This window comes from Spea bombifrons, chromosome 1, assembly GCF_027358695.1.
Source record: "Spea bombifrons isolate aSpeBom1 chromosome 1, aSpeBom1.2.pri, whole genome shotgun sequence".
NCBI lineage: Eukaryota > Metazoa > Chordata > Amphibia > Anura > Pelobatidae > Spea > Spea bombifrons.
In genome coordinates, this window is record NC_071087.1 from 141472255 (window position 1) to 141495604 (window position 23350).

The 23350-nt window shown below is 38.2% G+C and overlaps 1 protein-coding gene across 3 annotated transcripts in view; it reads right to left on the bottom strand.

The window, feature by feature from the left end:
• Window positions 1-23350, bottom strand: part of XRCC4 (X-ray repair cross complementing 4) — a 139619-nt gene that overhangs the window by 54728 nt on the left and 61541 nt on the right. For 2 of the 3 annotated variants that reach the window (XM_053475200.1, XM_053475207.1), the window contains exons 4-6: window positions 18366-18532; window positions 14088-14231; window positions 12200-12300 (exon numbers count right to left, since the gene is read on the bottom strand). In XM_053475200.1, the coding sequence (XP_053331175.1) occupies window positions 12200-12300; window positions 14088-14231; window positions 18366-18532 (412 nt within the window). Of the gene's footprint in view, window positions 1-3011; window positions 3257-12199; window positions 12301-14087; window positions 14232-18365; window positions 18533-23350 lie in introns of those variants that run through there. The other variant, XM_053475216.1, reaches the window with a different exon arrangement.

The following is a 23350-nucleotide window of genomic DNA, read 5'->3' on the forward strand; positions in this document are numbered from 1 at the left end:
ATATTTATTTCATATCTCACACCACATTTTAATATTGCACTCTAAGGAACCTTCAGCTGCTGTTGATTATTACTGAATGACAAGTCTGAGTTCAAATTCTGAAGTTTTAAAAGAGCTGGTAGATTTTCTCCAACCTAAAAATTCATTCAAGACACAGACATCCTCCGTTCACGATAGCAGACAGCACCCATGACATATGGGGAGGTAGGAAGGAACAATACATTAATTCTGCCAAAAAGTTTGCAATTTTAAGTGGGAATAAGATAAAGCCGAAGAGTGCTGCTGTGATTAAGTGCAACACATCTGAAAAGCCTCAAGACATAACTTTAATATAGTCATCCTTATTCCTTTAACAATTACTATATTTCTAAAACCTGTCTAAATACGTTCGGAAGACAGAACATATACCAGAGCGTGTTATCCGTCTGTCTCCTCATCGGGGTTGGTCTTAATGACTGAATGTTAGAATGAACCAAATATCATCTTTTACTGGGAGTGTTAAAAGGTAATCTATAGCACTCTAAGGAATTACTGAAACCATTGCTATCATTGCTACCGGACAGACACCTTTTTGTAAGCATACAAGTTTAAAAAACGGAAAACAGCTTATATATGGTTGGTTTTGCAATTAAAATGTAAACCTCTCTAATTTTAAATAAGCAACCACATAAGTCATTATAACGGAGGGCAATATAACAATAATAAAGTACAACACAACATAGTTAGAGTGTCAAACAGGCCTATTTCATTGATGCCTATCCTGTCTAAAGCCTTGGAGAAATGTGCCCATAAGCAACTGTGCGAGTATTACCAACTGTCCAACTTTCTAACCGGTCTTCAATCTTTCTGGTTTTGCTCCTTCCTATTGGCCAGTACTCAATACGTGTCTGTTCTTCCCTTCATTTGCCGATCCATTCGCAGGCCCCTGCTGTTCTAGTTATATTGTAAAAATTAAACAATCCTCAAATATACGTCAAAACCAAATCAAGTTATAACCTGACCCTGGTCAATTCCTACAAGTATCTCGGCATGTGGCTAGATCCCAGCTTGTCTTTTGGTCTTCATATTGAAAAGACATCCTGAAAGCTTTATCCTAGGATTGGATTTCTATACCAGATGCTTGGCTCAGGGGCACTCTCCACCTAGCTTGCTTAGTGTATAACCACTTTGCTGAAAGGCTCCCCTGCTACCTGAGCAGCACCCTCACTCCGTGCAAGTCCTACAATCTCATATCCAGCACAAGCCCTTAATAGATGTCCCTCACTTCAAAAAGGAATGGGTTTGAGCCACGTTCTACTTCAGAACTACACATATGTGGAATAGCCGCACAGATGCCATCAAATCCTCAAAAAGCCTACAAATAAATGTCTCCCAACATCTAAAAACAAAACGTACCTGTTATTAGATTACTAATTCCTATTCGTTCTGTTCACGTCTATTATCGTTTTTTTTCTTCTTCTATTGTTTAGGTTGATTTCTGTATTCTGTATGTAACACCATTTCTGGACTTGGCTCCCCAGGACATACTTGAGAAATCTCAATGTATTCTTCCTGGTAAAACACTTTATAAATAAACAAACATGAAATGCAGCACACGGGGTGTTAAATAGCATATGTATGTATACATGGATGCGCACATGTTTATTTAGATCTAACGAATATACTTTCATTGCACCATTAGAAAAGATGGTCCATTACCTTCAAAGCTTAAGTCAAAATGGTAGTGGTAGGGAGTGGGTAGATACAACCAGGGGGGTAATAAGTTGAATATTGAGGACTACTCTATAAAAAAAACGAATAAGAAATCTTTTGTAAGGCTATGATAAAAAAACATATACAGAGCTATCTCTGTCTTGTAGATTCCACATGGTTTCACAACCAGTGGAGGTGAGAAAGATACTCACATGGTTAATCCGATTACATAATCCTCCTCATATGGTTTTAATGGTGCCTAAATATTTACAAGCCATGACCATATATACAGCACGTCGCACTCTGTGATCAAATGTAATAATGTTTCAAGTTTTGCTAAGAACGAGTGAGGAAATCACCATTTGTAGCTGGTGTTTGTTAACTTGGGATTTATTATACAATTCACACTGAAAACGACACAGTACATTTAAGCAATAAAGCGTGTTTATTGCAGAGGACAGCACGACCCAATTCCTGGATAATATAAACCACACGTTTACAAGGCACAGACATACAGAACTGATTAGCCTTGTTTGAAGTAGCTTTATCTAATTACATGATCCCTTGTTAAATAGCTTAACTCAACTCCGATATTAATATTTTAGCTCTAAAAGGCAAAGGAAACGCTTTACTGTTTAAGTAATAAGGCCAAAAGTCACAGGAGATGTAAAAAGGGAAACATATGACCAAGATGACATATGAGCAAAAAAAAAAAAGTTCCTAGATCAATTACTATACTCCCCCCCCCATGTAAAAAGGCAGCATGTGTATGTGCGCAGGAATTAATATGCATGTGTTCATCAATCTACATCAACAACTTCCCATCTTATTATTTAAAACAATTTCTTTTCAGAGCTGATAGGGTTGGTATCATTGCAGTTCTGCATGGCAGAACTTAATATCCATAAGGATCTGTTCACAGGACATGTTGGTCATAAGACGACAAAAAAAGTCATGATCGATCATGTTGATCCCCAGATATTTACTAAAATCACAATGCCAGCCTAACCTGCCTCACTCACCAAATCGGACCTGCCAATTTCTACCGAAACTCCAATCTGGAGCTTCCCTGCGGCAGGATATATTAGAAACTCTCCTTTGAATTGAGCTTCTTATCGGTATCACCACTCGATCAGTGAGGGCACATAAAAGGTTACGTTGCAGAAACTCAACAGATAATCAACAGAGCAAGTTGCATACATCTTAGTAATCCATTTCCCATAGCTCTTCCCCGCTGTATTTTCTCAGTATCAGGAACATGAATCCTATCAGAAGACTTCATATTATGCAATAAAGTTACTGCTTTACTACTTCCAATAGCAGCAAAGAAAAAACTATACAGCAACTGAACAGTTAAAATATTTTGATAGTCGAAGAATCTTCAATGCACCAATAATATTACAACAGAGCCTATATATATAATGCCCCCCAAACATCCATAAATCCATCAGATAGTTATATCGGAGTGCTGGTTTCTCGCAGCGAGTGATGGGTCTGTTGCGGCCTTGCTTTTCAATGTTGTCAATTTTCTTTGTTTGCTGGTATTGCGATGGTCCTGCAGGCCCTATCAAATAAAATGAAAGGTTGAAATTATTTAAAGCCTTACAGGACCAGGGAAATTCAGGCTCGCTCCATACCATTGAGCTGTATTGACAAGTATGTTTCAAAATCACAACACAGGACCCTCATGAGAGGAAGATTTGATTAAGGCCAAAAAAAACCTACAACAAAGTGGGATTCCTTTGTTTGTTCTATCCCAGAGCAGAGGATGATACCGTCCAGGATGAACTGGGAACACCCCTGTTTGATTTGGAATGGAAATCAGAACCCCACGTGTCTAAATATACCGAAGGTTGGATTTGTAAGCCAATGGAAAGAGGGGCTAGAAGTTGTGGGCTGAATGCCCAAGACCATCCGTAAATAAAAGTGGATGAGACCCCTATAAAATAATCCTTCAATATTTGTCAAATACAGGAAAATATCCCAGGAAAGTCATTGATGTTTCACTTAAACATGCCAGGATAAATTCCTGGATATTTTGGGGCCACTAGCCAAAATATTAGATTTAGCAGAACAAATAAATCTGCTGTTGATGTGGATATAGTAAGAGGCTGGATACAAAGGTCCATTTGCCTGCTGGGAAATGCTAACTTGACCCTCAGTTGGTGGAGTAAGCTAATAAAGAACCCGGTCCATCTGCCCAGGGTAATCAGGGTAACATTGGAGATTCTTTTGTAAAAAAGTTAGGGAAATATGTGAATACACTCACTTCTTTTAATAAAGCGGTTTTGTTTTTCTTCTAAAAGGTTCTGAAAAGCCCCAGGAAAGGATGGATACCAGGCCTCTCAAATACCCGCTCCAGGTGGACAGCTCTAAATTCCCAGTTACCAAGGTTCTTCAGCTGGAGGCCAGATCCAGAAGCTCTAGCAATTTTTTGCCAAGATTGGTCTCAAGGAATAAACTATGCATTCCCGCCATTCTCCATGACTCTCAGAGTTGCTTCAGAACTAGATTAGGGTTCCAGCAAACTCTTCATGTTCGTCTTTAGGGTGGAAAAAAATCTTCATATTCTACGATTCAACTGTCAAAATATTTTAACTATTCAGTTGCTGTATAGTTTTTTTTTCTTCGCTGTTATTGGGAGTAGTAAAAGAAGTTATAGCATAATATTCGTTACAGGCTTTGTCATGAAGGGGTTAAATCATTGTTTTGCGTCACAACGTTGTCAAAATCACTCAATTATTCTGTAGCAAAAAAACAAAACAATAGATCAGCACCCAGAAATGGCAAAAATGATATTGCAGTAAATCACAAAATCAAGTGGATCAGTACGGTTTAACTCTTTAATCGGGGAGTATGTAATCAGTGTATATTGGAGGATTGAATGGAACACCCCAAAACTCCAGACAGATGAATCTTAATGAATGTTCTCTTATTTCAAGCCTAACAAATTTCCACATATAAATATGGACAAATGTAACCCTCAATTGTCCTGCCATATTAACACTGCACGTTCCAACACTATTTGTAAACAGAAAACACATTAGGCACGCACTGTGTTAAACGCACATTACGTCTACCTTTGTGAAGAAGAACATTTAAAATATTCTTGAAAATGTCTGTGCTCTGTTTTAATTAATCTTTTGAACGCTGTTGGGGAACAGTGTGTAAGTTGTTTGTTTTCATTGTGCAGCCAAGTTCGTAAATGATGTAAGTACTAAGTTGGTAAAGTTACAAGAACAGTGAGGCAGTTCCTATTTTAATGCAGAAAGTACGCCCCTCGACGTTGGTTGTTTAGCCAAAAGAATATAACCACATGAATATATATTTTTTTCCAAATAATTCTAAAATTCAATCCAGTGATTAAATAGGGTATTTTATTTTCTAAAATGCAGTCCTTTATTTTAAGATATCTACTATTCAGGTGTTTAATGTCTATATAAGCAGCTAGAAAGGTCTATTTGCTTTTTATGCCATCCACATCTGTTTTTTTATGCACTTTTTTAACACCTTTATTTAAAATGTTTTTGTTTCTTGTTCATTTAAGAAACTGTAGCACAGGGAATTGAGTCTGTATGTGCCCTGTATCATACCGCCTCTGTTTTGAGATGTGGTTCAGGGCATGGCTAAGAGGCCTGGCATAACCAAGACTTCATTTTTTATGTTGTTATATGATTTTGTAACATATTTATAGCTTCTTATTATTTTACTAAATATTAAGGAAGGAAAACAATAAGGAAAAACACTTACCCAACCAAAAAAAAGTTACAGCGCTGCAGCAGCAGTTGTCCTTCTCAGCCACGGTCTGACATTTCTTGCCCTTGATTGGTTGCTTGAAGTTGCCAATCAGTGACATGAAAAGCACCCCTGTTATAATCAATTTGAGTGCTTGCCATGCATGCGCATGTCTGTCTGAATGTTCAGACTATTTGCTGAGCCAGCACTGGAGCTAGCGGGTGGTAAGTATTTCCCATCCTTACCATATAAATAATATTTGACATCATATGTGCAGATTGAAATTTCATTTTTTCCCAGCCACAGGCATTAATTCCAAAAGGTTGCATGGAAAATATGTACTGTCCAGCTGTGGAAAGAAGTATTGTATAGAAACAACATAGCAAAGGGAAATGCACACCTAATGCCCCGTGTAGATTCAAGTATACTGATTATGACATAATGTTACACAGATACTAGAAAAAGAACTCACATTATAATTTTTGTTTATTATAAGTACCACTTTGAGAAAAACCCTGCAAAAGCACTGCTAAGGTTCATTTTGCCTTCTGTATAGCTGATTTATATATGCACATTTTGGACCGTAATATCATTGTGCCCCTTTTCTCCTCTGATGTTTCTTTCTTCTAGGAGCTTATAACATTATAAAATGTGTTCATATATTAAATTGTGCAAGTAAAAGACATTATTTTTTATTTGAAATGTTGAAAGGTATGTGTGTATGTTATGTTTAATTAGCAAAATCTACTGAATAATCTACCACATTAATTCACTTCTGTCACATACAAATGAAGTCCTCAATCTAAATGCCCTAGTGGCACATCAGAGGTCTACGGAGAAAGCTCTTACCAGTCATGAAGCGCCACCCAGGTAAGACTTGGATGGTTACCTCCACATCAGTAGATATGTAAGGTTTACAACAAGAAACAAAACATACCTTTATTCAGTCCTATCACCATACTATGGTCAAAGTTCAAAGAAGAATATTTCATGTTTAGAAAGTGCTATGAATGCACCTCTGAAGTCAAGAGCAAGGCCTCACTGAAAACCTACAGTAGGTAACTTGAATTTATAGGGTCGGTGCTGTCAATTTGGCCACAAACACACCTAATTGGAAAAAAAAATCTCTTAAATCAAAGCAGTGGTGAAACAAAATAGAAAAATGAAAACATAACTCTTAGTTCTCGCATACAGAATGTCTACGTTCCCTGTGACTACTTCCTTACATCCACCAGGAAGCTCCATTACGTCCTTCTGTGTTTTTGTGCACATACATATTATCACGATATCTTTAGATACCTTCAAGCCTTGTGACTTTAAAAGTGAACACAGCACTCTTACGCTTAAAACCCCATAAAACCCCAAACCGAGCGACGCTAGAAAAACACTAAAAGTCTTTATTTTTTCTTCTGCATTAGTACTAATATTGTATTTGCATTTCATTGTGATAGATTAGTGAAGCTCGGGTTCCCTTCCTGTGGTGAAGAAAAGTTAAGAAGTTACTTCATTACCATAAATCACTTCACACAATCACATCAAAAAAGCATTTTTCAAAAATCAATTAAGATATCAGCATGCATTTCTCTTGGACGCGGCTGCACAATTATGTGACCGCGTAACTGATCACAGCTGTTGATAAGCGTATTCACAATTAATTATGTGCTAGGGCTTTCTTCAGTGCTTTAATTCTTTTAGGTGTGCTCTATGGCACATTTACTGTCTGTTTGATCACGTTATCTCCAAATGGGCGCAATAAAAGCAGCTATTAATCTAAGGAAAATCATTTTAAATGCCAAATTCTCTAATGGGGAAAAACTAATCTTATTCATAAACATATAAATACAGGTAATGATAACTTTAGAGAACATAAGAAATCTAGAAAAGGAAGAAGTGATTTTGCTGTACCTTCCCATATGTTTATGCGCAGAAAAGCCCATAAAGCTAAATGGTTATTAGGAATCCTAGAACACAACCAAAAAATGAATGGCTGTACGACCTAGAGATATGAAACAGTTATGTTCACATGCACTTTTGCGCTTTAAAAGTTTTTCCCCAAATGTTTTTCCATTTTTTTAATCTACTATCTCTGTGACCACAATATCTCTTCATATTTCTTCTTCCCCCTCCCTACTTTAAATCATGTCTCCTCCTTCCCATGTCGTCTGGTCTGTGGAACTCCCTGCTTCCCTGTTTCTCTTTCCAATGTTCCTTGGAAACTCTCCTGTTTAAAAAAGGCTATGAATCACTTGCGAGTAATGGTTTTGAATTGTTGAGGAGCAATAATTCCTTTAATTCCTCTCAATTGTATTTAAAATGTAAGTTCTCATGAAACTTCCATCAATACGTTCTATTTCACGTAATGATTTACTGTTCATTAAGTGACCTCGCGGAAGAGGTTATACATAAAACATGATTTTGGTGCCACGTTTGAAAAGTAGTCTTATTACAACAGCCACCTGCGGAATTGCCCCGTCACGAAGACCATTCCAATAGTTGCTATCAGGTTAAGACCACATCTCAAACTATGCTGTACAATCCCTTTTTATACACAATACCCATTGAATTGTACAGTGCTTTACTTATACACACCGCTTACACAAAGATACATGTGGAATGCAAACAATATTTCTCGTTTTTTATGAGAGACTTAAGTATTTTTGAAAGCTTTACTCTACCTCTTTCTAGTTTCCCAACAAACTTTTGACTAAGCATGCAAGTGCGAAACGCGTCAAGCGATTGTTCTTGTACTGCTGTTGTATGTTTTGCGCCATGTGGATGTAAATTAAAACACGTACGATCATTGGATTAAGACTTTCGGACTTTGCGGTTTTGTTCCCTTCTTGTTGCTTTTTTTTATAAATATATTACCTCAAGTTATTTGCTCATGTTTCCACGGCAAACATAGTTCAATTCTACAACATTAGTTATCTCAAGTAAATAATACAAGTTACATTTGGTAGAAGGCGAGCCCTCTTTACCTAATATATTGGTTTGTCTGTCAGTCTGTTGATGCTATATACATAAAAGATGATGATAATAATGAGGGGTACTCTATTTAAGAGTGCATATCTGCAGTGAAAACAGCTTCTTCTCAAATAAATAGTTCACACATTACAGTATGATTTCTAGGGAGGTTCCCAGAACCCACCTTACTGCACATTGTAAAACTTGTCAGAAATGGGAACACTGACTCATTTCTGCTCTTATAAAATGATGAAATTAGGCAAATAAATGCTGCAGACAGCTTACAATCAATCTTATTATAGTTAATGCAATCTGTGTGAGGTTCACTTTATGGCCAAAGAGAAAAAAAAGAATGAATGGAGTGTTTCAATAGTAATTTGGACCAAAAGTTTTGTTTTAAACAAACTGTCTGGCAGAGCATGATGAAAAACAACCAGTCTGCTTCTTTCACAGATAGGCTGGAGATATGTCCAAATGAATGCCACAACTGCCAAACATTGTTTACCAAAGTGATGGAGCAGAGGATATTGTGCTAACGTTGTACAGTGGACTGCCAAAAAGAAAAGGACATTCTCCCCGATCTCCCCGATTCCCAATAACACATCGAAAAAGTTGTTACTTTATAGCGGAATTTTAAATAAGCATGTTGGTTTGCCACCCAAGCAGCTTGGGAAGATGTGGAAGGACCTATGGCAGTGGGGTCAAACCCAAAGCCTTGATGATAACCTTTAGCCAACTTAAATCAGTGCCTAGCACCACCAGCGCCTTAAAGCAGCTCTGAAAAATGGTGACCTAGGATACAGCGCTGGAGGAATTGTTCTGACAAGGGGTCATGTATATAACATTATTTTATATTATATATTTATTTGAGAGGACCAATCTTCTTTACATTATATTACAAATTCACATTTAGTAATTATATCAGATGGTCGGGAAAGGAGGACCACCCAATGAGGAAATTGACTGTTTATATAGTATACTCCATGTACAGGCAGTAAGCCAAGTCTGCTTCCATAACTGGTAACACAATGAAAGCATGGATGCCCAAGGGCCATGGATGCCCAAGGGCCATGGATGCCCAGGCTATCCATGACTCAGAGACAAAGAAGGAAGTCGGCAAACTAACTTAACACATGGTTATATATCTCTTAAATAGCAATGTTCTTCTTTAAAGCAGAATCAGCAGCTATTTTACTCCGTAACCCAATATAACTTCACGGCATTCCGCTTCTATAGAACATTTGCTGCCACTTTCTGGAGTTGGTGACTAGAGTCCTAAGAGTTAAAACCTATTTTTAAGGCATGTTAAAAATTCATTCAATGTGGATTTATTACAGTAATTATCTACTTGAAAGGAAACAGGTGTAAAGTTATTTTTGTATTGCTTTCCAGAAATCATAGTTATAAGATGACTTATCGCTCTGCTTTTCCTGCTAAGTGATGGTCCTGACATTGCACAGTGATGACCTCATATCCTTTCATGTTACTACCATTTGCAATAAAGGTCATCAAAAATATTTGTATGGCATTCATGATCATATTCCCACGTGAGCTTATGCCGATAGTTATCTTGCTTTAGTTTCTTCTACATAAGCACAATTTGGAACGAGTAAACAGAGTGCTTCAAATCAACAGCGATGTTTCATGTGTTCAAGATTTTTGATGACGCTAACTCTATGATGACTGCATGGAACGTTGTGTCTTTAATTTTGAGGCTTCGAGATATCCAACAGTGATGTTCCATGCCACTTAATCACTGTGGTCATTGTGATACGCTATTTTTTTTTTATTGGGGAGGGAGTAGAGTGGGTTATTTTAAGGCTACAAGATTATATATATTTTTCCTGACATGATAACGTATGTTCTGATCACAGTTTCTACAGTGATCTTTGCTGGTTTTTCCTATCATTGTTTAGTTGTATGTTAGTAATTTGAAATATTTTTTTTTTTTCTAATAAGAAAATTATTAAGGAAACCTTTTATTACAAGTAAAGTTTGCATCAATAGGTTATGATAACCCTCATCCCCTTACTTTTCTGCTGATGCTCATTCTTCCTGCACACATTCTGCCTGCTGTTCGTTCTCCAACAGTACCGGAAGCAGATATGTCCATATTGCGCTGTCAGGTCCTCACTATTACATAATTATCAGGCAGTAACTCACAGACTTTTCAAACGACGACCCCTGCTTAACTTGCGAAATGCATTGTTCAATCAATTATATGACCAATATGCATTATACAAATACAACCATGGTCTTCTTGCAGGAGGAGACCTTTGGATTTGGCTCTTCAAAATGCTTGGGGTAATAAAGTATATCAGAGTATAGGACGGGGAGGATGCATTTCTTCTGAGTAATATATTAAATATTTTGTTACTTTATTGGACTGAGAAATGTAATACGAGACCTTTACCTGGTTATAAAGATTGTCATTGTTCATATTGGTTTTCCTCTTTTATTTTTGGTTACTTTTAGAAGATACTAGCAGATGCCAGTGGAGGTTACTAGCATGGAAAATATTTCAATAAAAATAAAAAAAAAATAAAAAACTGTTTGGTAAATTATGATTTGAACAACTCTCCTACAAATCTACCTGCCAACTTCTGCTTTTTTTAAATTATTTCTCAAAGCTGAGAGGAGAAGAGCTGGATATGATTCCAGTAATTCGACATCATCAATATGAAACATCTGATAAATATTTGAGAAAGCCCAAAATAGTTAAACATACAACATATAAATTACCAGCCTTCCTATAACATGTATGAAAACCGATGAAAAGAGGTTGCGCTGTTCCTAAAAGCTCAGCATCTGAGGTTTTAAAGTAAGCCTAGTCAAAACAAAGCTATATTTTGCATATTAACCCCACTCCCCTGTGACCAGAGCTTTATGCCATTTTAGCATACCTTTTGTAGAATAATCCCCCACATGCAATACTACATTTTTTTTAATCTTGAATTTTGGATTAGGGCATGAGGTGTTTGGGCACCTATTTCTACTATATAAGCATTATTGAACACTCATCTACAGACACCAGACAAGCCAGAAGGCTTGTTGTTCCCTCAGAAATCTCATGGTGCTGCCACAACCACAAGGGATTCTGGGTAGGCCCATGCAAATAAGGTCAACAAAAATCACCTTTGCCTCTATATCCATTTTATACATGGATCCCTTGAAAGTAATTGCCCGCTGTACAGGACAGGCTTTAGACAAGAAGAGGTGCAGTAGCCAGATCACCACTCATGGACAGCTGTTTCGTCTTTCATGGGACTCGGCAGCATGAGGTTGTGATACTGGCTTAATACTTGAGGCAACCAAGAAATACCATTACATAAGATATATACATACATACACACACATGCATACACATATATATGTAAAATGCAGTGTAGTGTTTGCAAAGTGGACTTTAATATGTATTTAACATGAAAATATGGCTGGAGTGTTTATCCAAGCAGAGAAGTGGCTATGTACCACTGCCATCTAAGCCTTGTGTGATTTTAACCCTCTTTACATAATACATTGAAATCAAAGGAATAGAAACTAGTCAGAGTGGTAAATATATGAGAATGCGTCCTACTATTCCTTTGAGGCACAGCACATAAGACAATGGTAACATTTTGCACAATTTCGATTAATGGACTGCATACTGGAGCTCAGAAAAAAACACAGCTGCTGACTTTTCACAAATACAAAAGAACAAAGGGGTTACTGTAGCCCGAAATTAAATATTACAGGGTTTTTATATGTTATGGAACATAATCTGATCTGGCCATATTTCATTACCTTTCCCAAAGCACAGTTTTCTTACCAGTAGTGGCTTCCTGACTTTCAGTTTCTTCCTCTGTTGTCCCTCCATAGTCATCATCCTTTATTTGACTAACAGGAACCGTATCGAAAGCAGAATTGTCACTAAGTTGGAGAGAATTAATGAGATACATCACACAGGACAAAGGCATTAAGATTCTATCAAAACGTAAAGCGGCCTATATTTTATTGTTTCATTTAGCTTTTATCAAAGCCTAAAGAATTTTAGAACAATTTTCAGATAAATGTAAACATTTAAAAAATAACAAGTGTATTGAAAACATTTTCACATTGCATTTTTTTTTTGCCTTGCTAAACTTTGATCTTATATGAACGCACTTCAGTAAACAACTTGATCTAAAATTGTGATCTAAAAAAAGAGTTCTGAATGTCCCTCCTTGAATATAAGTAACCCAACCAGTTTCATTAAGTTTGACAGACCTGTCAACCTGTGCTGAAATAGGGACATCCAGAAATCCTGGCCTGTTTTGGGCGTACCTGTGTTTTGAGCATATTTAATACTGCTGCTTGACTGGCATGAGATTTCAAGGGCACTTCACATTAGGTGTTGCTCATTGATCATGACTGATGATTATTCATTGATTTATATCGTGGCATCATACTCAGCGGCGCTGTACAATGGCAAGTAGTGCATTACATATCAATTTAGACCCGCAAAAACAAATAAAAGTGAAATGTGTTCTGTTTAAGCAAGCTTATATCTTCTTTATGTTTTCTTTTACACCCTTAATACCATCACTCAAGATCTCTGCCCAAGGTATAACAGTGAATGCTGGGTTCTTTCAGCTGTGCAAACATTGAGCTGATTTAGCTGGGTTGAAGGTGCTGCTTCACCTGAAACTCATCTAAAATTCTGGTGAGCCAACACCATGGGGGTCATTCGTTGCTGAAGTAGAAAGTGCTGAATTACTCAATGAAAGTAATAGATAGAAACAAAGAGAAATGGACTGCTACTGACAAATGAGCAGATAATTTGGTGGTGGTGGTGGTGAAGTACAAGACAGAAAGTTAGTCTGAGAGATAGCAGCGAGAGAAATAAAGGGACAAAAATATACTAGTGTAGAGGGCAACAACAAGAGTGGTACAAATAATAAATAAAAATGTGGACATGTTATAATGAAATTAAAAAGTGAGACAAAACAAGACAATAATCCTGATAATCGTAAATCTCTCTCCTCTACCTTCCCAGGACCCTCATACTTCAACTCTGCTCAAACCATAAGATGAGACATACAGTACACAAAACACTTTGTTACCCCAAAGGGATACAAAATTGACTTCTGTCTAGGGGCGCTTAAAACCACGATCACGAATAGCTCATATACCGATATAAAAAGAAAGAAAAAAGGAAAAAGAAAAAATATATAGTGTAGTAAAGTAAAAACAATATAACTCCGGCACAAAGCTTCAATGAATGCACTCACAATGTGGATAAGCTTTTGGCGCGTATATCACAACCACTCCTCGGTATGTGTGTTATTCCCTTGGCTCCACATATATGCAAGAAAAGAAAATCTTATAGGGTGATACCTTTACCATCAATATGTGTGCTATGTAGTAATGCACTCACATTTAGTAGAGGAATATCAAGCTGAGTGGAGAGTGTTTTGTAGGGTTGCAGCTATAGACCCGACCGCCAGAAAGGAAAGTATTTTGGTTTCTTTCTTTATTTTTTCTCTTTTTTGACACTGGGTTTCACTTCTTCACGTTTTACCCCAAAGGGACCCAGAAACTTTGTCTGCGCAGCAGTGGCCAACATGTAGAGTCAGCCAGCAGCTTTCGTTTCAGGCGTACATCTGAGTTAGAGCCCAACAGCAGGAGGACAATACAAAACATCACATAAACCAAGCATATTTATAGTCGGCACATACCATGTTTGTTGTACTCTTTGTTGTGCCAGATCTAGCTTTTCCTTTAGGCTCCTTATCTTTCCCTTTTTCTCATTAAGCACATAGGTAAATTTCGTATAAAGGTCTTGTTCTAGTTCTTCTTTGGAACTCACACATTTTTGGAGTCTTAAAGAAAAAAAAAAAGAAAAACTTGTGTTTAGGGGTTACTATATACCATCCTTTTGAATCTGATGACAAAACCCAACGATATTAAAAAATAAAAAAAAGGGAAAAATATGTATACATTTGATTTTCAAATACAAGACACGTGCAATTTTCACACACTTTCCCTAAAAATTCTAATCTTATATTCCAGAAAACACAATATATAACTTATTGAAATCACAAAATGCTGTGTAACAAGCAACATATTATTTAATAGATTTGAAGGACAGGCAAGCCGTATTATGTGAAGTATGTAATTTGTAGCAAGCGCTGAGAACTATTTAGTACAATAGGTTTGCTTTCTAATTTTGCAAATGGTGAATGTTTCCATGAGGGAAACCATTAAAAGAAAATCTAAATCACTTCCTGTGTTAAAGCTGTTGATAGTTATTGGCTCTGGCCATATCCACGTACACAACAAATATATTGTTTAGTGCTGTGGTTACCCTCAACTTCAAATCCAGTGTTACATTTTGACTTTTCATCTGGAAAAATTGGAATTTTTGTGACTTTTCAATATTTTCTTAAATAACCAGCAGGTGTTTTGTTTGTGTCTAAGTAAAAGTAGTAGTAGAACTCCAAAGAACTTCCTAGATACCCTTCTACTAGGAGTAATGTTTGTGCATATAATACTTAGAAGATACTGTAGAAGTGAAGTACATGACGTGCGGCTTAACTAAAGTTCTGTTCAGGAATACTAAAAAATTACCGCCCCCAAACAAAAAAAATCAGCACATATTTGTGACATGTCCTTAAAGGGATACCATAACAATTTTAACCTCTGCTCGCAACATTCCATTGTTTCTATACAAATATAACAAATTATACAGTAATCTCTTTGTGAATACTATGCTGAGGGCTTTCTTGGGGCTACTCATGTCTTGACGCGCTCAAAGTCCAAGGTCAAAGGCCACATCTGGATTCTACGTGAGTCTATGGCTGAAAAAAGGAACGGCCCCTGGGAATATTATTTGCATGGCTAATTAAGGTAACTAATGGGGTGGTCAAAGAAAGTGGAATAATGTCTAACTGATGAATATTTGTGAACTCAGAGCCGGCCTTAGGTGTTCTGGCGCCCTGTGCGGACTACTCGTCTGGCGCCCCCCCATCCCAAAAAAAGAAAGGAATCAAAACTTGTAACAAAACCCCAATCACTATATACTACGCCAAACATTGATGTTGTGTAGGCCTACCACTTCATTGTCTGGCTTAGTAGTAGGGATGCACCGAAACGAATTCTGGACTGAAACCAAAAGTGCAGCATTTACCTGGCCGAAACCGAATATGACCCCCCACACACACCATAACACATAACAAAACAATTAAATAACAATATTTATATATATATATATATATATATATGATTAACAGCAATCACATTCTTATCATGCCCGCAAGATTCCAGGATGTACTCGTAGACTACTTGGCATGATAGGAGTATGATTGCCCTATGTACCCCGTCTCACTTCCTTCTCCCTATCTACCCCCTCCTAACTATCTACCCTCTCCCTCTTTGAAGTTCACTTACCTTTCAGAAGTCCTGCGGTGAGGGTGCAAGGCCTCTGCCTCCCAGCTCTGCCACTGTATGGAACAGTATAGAGTGATGGGAGTTATGATGTACTTTAGAGCATAATTATATAATGAAAAATACATTGGAAATGGTACAGCATAACACCCATCACTCTCACACCCTTACCAATCCACACATATACCAATCCACACATATACCAATCCACACACATATACCAATCCACACATATATACCAATCCACACATATACCAATCCACACACATACCAATCCACACATATACCAATCCACACATATATACCAATGCACACATATACCAATCCACACACATATACCAATCCACACACATACACCAATCCACACATATACACCAATCCACACATATACACCAATCCACACATATACACCAATCCACTCCACACATATACACCAATCCACACACATACACCAATCCACACACATACACCAATCCACACACATACACCAATCCACACACATACACGAATCCACTCCACACATATACACCAATCCACATATATACACCAATCCACACACACATACCAATCCACACATATACACCAATCCACACATATACCAATCCACACATATACACCAATCCACACATATATACCAATCCACACATATACACCAATCCACACGCATACCAATCCACACACGTATACACCAATCCACACATATACACCAATCCACACATATATACCAATCCACACATATATACCAATCCACACGCATACCAATCCACACATATACACCAATCCACACATATATACCAATCCACACATATATACCAATCCACACGCATACCAATCCACACATATATACACCAATCCACACATATACACCAATCCACACATATACACCAATCCACACATATACACCAATCCACACATATACACCAATCCACACATATATACCAATCCACACATATACACCAAACCACACATATATACTAATCCACACATATATACCAATCCACACATATATACCAATCCACACATATACCAATCCACACACATACCAATCCACACATATATACCAATGCACACATATACCAATCCACACACATATACCAATCCACACACATACACCAATCCACACATATACACCAATCCACACATATACACCAATCCACACATACACCAATCCACACATATACACCAATCCACTCCACACATATACACCAATCCACACACATACACCAATCCACACACATACACCAATCCACACACATACACCAATCCACTCCACACATATACACCAATCCACATATATACACCAATCCACACACACATACCAATCCACACATATACACCAATCCACACATATACCAATCCACACATATACACCAATCCACACATATATACCAATCCACACATATACACCAATCCACACACGTATACACCAATCCACACATATACACCAATCCACACATATATACCAATCCACACATATATACCAATCCACACGCATACCAATCCACACATATACACCAATCCACACATATATACACCAATCCACACATATACACCAATCCACACATATACACCAATCCACACATATACACCAATCCACACATATACACCAATCCACACATATACACCAAACCACACATATATACTAATCCACACATATATACCAATCCACACATATATACCAATCCACACATATATACCAAACCACACATATATACTAATCCACACATATACCAAACCACACATATATACCAAACCACACATATATACCAAACCACTCTCACTGTCACTCTATGCTTTCCTACCTTTCCTCTTTCAGTTTCTTTGCCTCCTCTTCGCTCTTCTTCTTAGTTCTTCTGTCTTCTCTTCTTCCGGGTCAGAGGGCACGGAGACCGGTGGGCGCGGCTTCAGTGCTGTGCGCCGGGATCTGACAGCAAACCCCGGCGCACAGCAGCTGTTCCCGCGGGGATCACAAGGGAGCGGTATCGGAGGTCTGTTAAAGACCTCCGATACTGCTCCCTTGCGAGCCTGCTCCTCCAGCGGCGGACATTACTGTCCGTCTCTGGAGGGGTGCCGGGTGCCCCCATACTGGCGGCAGCGGACCCCGCGGCGGCAGTGGCGTCGGACCGCGCTGCGGCGGCGGCGGACCCCGCGGCGGCGCCCCCTGGAGTGTGGCGCCCTGTGCGGTCGCACAGGTCGCACACCCCAAAGGCCGGCCCTGTGTGAACTTATACACTTGGGTCCAATGACACCAAATTTGAGCAACTCTGCTTTAAGAAATGTTACTGATGATGCACTGGGTAAGGGAATAATTACTTAATAAATGTGGTGTCCTTTTAAAAGACACAGAAACTGTTCGTTAAGTAAAAAAGAGACAAGGATGCACAAGATAAGCACAGTTGTGTGTTCTTTCTAAAAGAAAGCATGGTAAGATTTTTTTAAAATCCTTTTTATTGCCGTAGAATCTATTTTTGTTATTTGTAAGCACTGAATTTATAATGATGCTTAAAACAAATCACATTAAATTAGTATTGCTCTATTGACCATATACAGTATATCTACAAGATTCTTACTGTTCGTGCATATCTTTCCAATCACTCTGAAGTCTTTCATTTTCCTTCTGCAGGTGATCATTTTGGTTGTATAACTCCATTGTACGATTTAGACAATAGTCGATCAAGTCTCTGATGATGTCGGCAGGGTTCTGGGATTTGGCAAGTTTAAGTGATCCAAGTTTATACTAAAAGAAGAATAAAAAGATGAAGACTACAATTCAACATATTAATCTACAACATTAGCCAAAAACAAATGACAACGTGAGGATAGTAAAGGGTGTTTTTTTAAAATATATTTCTCATTATTTAATAAATGAACATATGTACAGGTCTAATAAAGAGCTGGAAGTCTTGCTAGCTGGCTGAAACCACCATACAAATCATAGAGTTACAGCCTGCAGTGCGTAGCTTCTCGGTCTCCCTCAGGAACCGCTCTGGGGGAATTATAGAAGACATCGAATCTACTAAACCATAGCAGCAGAAACGATTAGAAAAGTTAAGCGCAAATTAAAATGTATCATAAAACAAAATTTGACGGCTGTAGTGTTACACAATATCATGTATGCCAGCCCTCCGTCTATGATCTTGCAGGAAGAGTTTCTCATGATTTCTGTGCTAAATGTGCAGAAATGAATTTCATTGACAACAAAATTCTTCTCAAACAGCAGACTCCTAACATCTTTTAATGTAATAAGTGGGATGTAACACAGAAGTCCCACCCAACCACATTTTATAAGTGAGGACCTTTTGTTAATCGGTAGTAGTTCAACTATGGTTCCATAGTTAATGTGGTGGTAACATCATGTTGAATTTCCCAAGATACTTGTGATTGCACAATGGGTGTGAAAAAAAAGCTATACATTTTATAATGTATCTTTACAGTTTGTTTTATTTACTGCGATTAAAGTTGTTGCTTTTGTTTATTATTCATATATAGATCATTTAAACTTTCTACTTGATAGTCTGTGAATTGACTTTAGATTCTATTCCTGAAAAATAAAAAGTCTTCTATAAATGGACGCAGTAATCTGGCAATCTGGTTTTATTTTTAGTGCTAAACAGTCTTGTCACCGAAAAGTTAAAATACGAATGAGTGACATTATACAGTTTTATCATTAATACAACAGCTTTAACAAAGATGACCATTTGTTAGGAGGAAGCTGTTTTTCAACACCTGTGTGGCACATTTCACTCAAGATGGATAAAAAAATCCATGCCACACGCTGATCTAAGATACACCGACTGTGTGAATGCAGGGCCATTGATAAGCGTCTGTTTGTAATCTCTGGAATTACGTGCGGGATTAAATGGCTAATAGTTTTAGACTTGTTTTGGGTATGAGCTGACAAACTGGCAAAATGTAGAAACAGTGTCACTTGAAAAGAAAAAAGCCTATAAGACTTAAAATCGGCTTGTCAAAATAATGTACCAACAGCATATTAGATGTATTGATAGTAATTTGTATATATATATAGATATTGTGCTCTATTATTGTCTATAGAGGAAGACATGGCGATTTCAATTATATGCATGTGAGCTTTTAGAAAACATTCTCTCTCTATAAGAAACGTAGGAAACACATGGCGTCGAGCATCATCACACACTTGTGCTTGTGAGTTCTGCTAAAACCTGTGTTGTGAATTATATTGAAATATTAAAGACATTGTCTCATTTGAGAACAAATTGTTTTCTGTAAAGTGAACATGTACCGAATAAATGTCTCCACTGGAATGTTTAAGAAAGGAAAGCCATGGGAAATAGTTTTCATTGTGTTCTATTTTTTTTTACTATTGTGTATAAAGCAGTCCCTGTATTTATAGAGATAATATTTTGTCTGCAGATTAAAGTTGATCACTTCCAAAATCCTCTGATTTTTAAAGGTTGGAAAAAAACAATACTAATGTATGGAAACTAAGCTCTATCAATTGGCAGCTGTTTCATGTTAGTCAGCCCTGCAGGGTCTCTCTCCCGACACTTTTCTCCCTAATTGCCGGGTTCAATTTTGAATCCAGTGACTCCTTGTTGTATGATCGCATACCATCCTGCTAGGCTGGGGTGCCAGGAAGAGCCATTGGGTAGAGGCTTATCAGCACGATAAAGAACTCCGTTTTACTTTTCATATCCCCTTCATATCTTTTTGTGCTGAAATATCAATTTCAGGTTAAAACACATTGAACCTCATATACATAACCAATACTATACTCAACGCAATCAGCTCTTTAAGAATATGGTACAAACATATTGTATTAGCATACAAAAACACAAACATATTTGTATATATTGTATATACACACACTATATAGACAAACGTAATGGGACAACCAACAAGGACTTTTATGACATTGCATTCTAAATCCATAGACATTAATATGTAGTGGGCCCCCCTCTGCAGCTATAACAGAGTGTTTCTGTGGGAATTTTTGCCCATTCATCCAGTAGAGCATTTGTGAAGTCAAGCACTGATGTTGGGTGGGAAGTCATGGCTCACAGTCTCTGTTCCAGTTCACCCCAAAGGTGTTCGATTGGGTTGAGTTCTTCCACACGATGTCTTTATGGACTTTGCTTTGTGCACTGGGGCACAGTCATGCTGTAATATAAAATGACCTTCCTCAAACTGTTACCACAAAGTTGAACGCATAGTATTGTCCAAAATGAAGCATTAAGATTTTACTTAACTGAAAGAAATGGACCAAACTTCAGAGTTGGCACAATGTAGTCAGGCAGGTAACGTTCTCCTGGCATCTGCCAAACCCCAACTCACCATCAGACTACCAAACAGAGAATTGTGATCCATCACTGAACAGAACACGTTTCCACTGCTCCAGAGTCCAGTGGCAGCGTGATTTATACCACTTGATGCAACACGTGGCATTGTACTTGGTGATGTGAGGCTTCCATGCAGCTGCTCGGCCATGGAAACCCATTCCATTAAGCTCCTGCCGCACAGATTTTCTGCTGATATTAATACCCGTGGAAGTTTGGAGCTCTTCAGCTATGGAATCAGAATCGTTGGTGACATTTATGCATCATGCGCCTCAGCACTCGATGACCCAGCTCTGTAACCGTGGCTTTCCGGTCCGTGGCTGACTTGCTGCTGTTCCTAAATGCTTCTGCTTTCCAATAAGACCACTTACAGTTGACCGTGGAATATCTAGCAGGAATTAAATTTCACGGAATTACTTATTGCAAAGGTGGCATCCTATCACAGTACCATGCATGAATGCACTGAGGTCTTCAGAACGACCCATTTTTTTCACAAATGTTTGTAAATGCAGACTGCATGGCTAGGTGCTGGATTTTATACACCTCTGGCAATGAGTCTGACTAAGAAACCTTAATTCTGTCCCAATACTTTTGTCCACATAGTGTATACAGTATACGTACAACACCAAACAACATAGGGGTTTAAGGGTCAGAGGGTTCTGTTTCAAATATTACAGAGACGCTTCACGGAGCATTAAAAAAGCACAACAACCATAAACCCTTTGGGACGACAACAATAAAAGTTTTCCAAGAAAAATCATGAGGTTTTCTTGGAAAAGGAAATTACTATTAAATGGACTGCATTCTTATTAGGGCATTTTCTCCATTCTGACTTTGTAATGCATTCACATTTATGTCTTTCTTGAGTACCTACAAAGTTTTAAAACAAATATAGTCTTCAGATAGTACTGATAATTTTATTGGGCCAACATGACCTCAGAGGTCTCTTCTTCATCATATGGAATGTGAATCAAGTAAGGAATCAACTTCAACTGATTTCCTCTTGGGCTAATATAGCTATAGCCACGTATAAAACTAAATATAATACAATGTGGATATTTTGAAAACGCTTGCAATAGAGTTGTTCACTAATCGAGTTGCAGAAATAGGAAGCTGTGGGCTGCAACATGACAGCAAAATATGTGGAATACAATCCCAGTACCGGCTAATATGTAACTGCTACTAGGCAAACCATATCATCGACACATTTAGACCAATATGTTATTTTACTCATCTTCGATTTGCATGCTGATGAGACAAATCCTGCCAAAAAATAAAATATGTACCGTATTTGCTCGATTATAAGACAACCCCCCAAAATCTGAATATTAATTTAGGGGGAAAAAAAGAAAAAGCCTGAATATAAGACGACCCTATAGGAAAAAGTTTTACTAGTAAATATTAATTCATGTAAACTATGTAAATTATTTTTTTTTAATAAAAGCTATGATTGAGAAAAATATATTTTTTTGTTTTTATTTCCTTTTATTTTCCAACCTGCCCCCCAGTTATGCACATCTGGCCCCAGGCTTGCCACTCTGCCCCAGAAATGCCTTATACCCCCTATATGCCACTGTGCCTTCAGAAATGCCTTATACCCCTATATGTCACTCTTGCATTTAGGGGGTTAAAAGGGATATCATGGGGCAGAGTCGCATATAGGGAGGTATAAGGCATTTTAGGAGGCACAGTGGCGTGTAGAGGGTTAAAAGGCATTTCTGGAGGCAGAGTGGCATAAAGGGGGTTAAAACGCATGTCTGGAGGCAGAGTGGCATTAAGGGGGTTAAAAGGCATATCATAGAGCACTCTGCCTACAGAAATTCCTTATGCTCCCCATTTAACCCCCCCCCCAAATTTACCGGTTCTTCCCACTCCCTGGTGTGTAGTCGGGGCAGCGGGTAGATGTCTACATGATTCGTGTAGGCAACTTCCGCTAGAGTCGGAAAGAGGTGCCATTAGCAGCGGGGGTTGTCTGCGTCCATCTCGCAGACCTTCACCGGCTGTCAGAGAGGAGAGTTCCCCGCACCGCTGCGGGGAATTCTCTCTGACAGCCGAAGGGTGTATGCGCGATGGACGCAGACAACCCCGCCGCTGCTAACGGCACCTCCTTCCGGCTGCTGTGGAAGTTGCCTACGCGCATCGCGTAAAGGTCTACTCGTTGCCCCGACTACACACCAGGGAGTCAGAAGCACCGGTAAGTTTGGGGGGGGTTACCAGATAGGAGGATCCAGGTCCCCTAC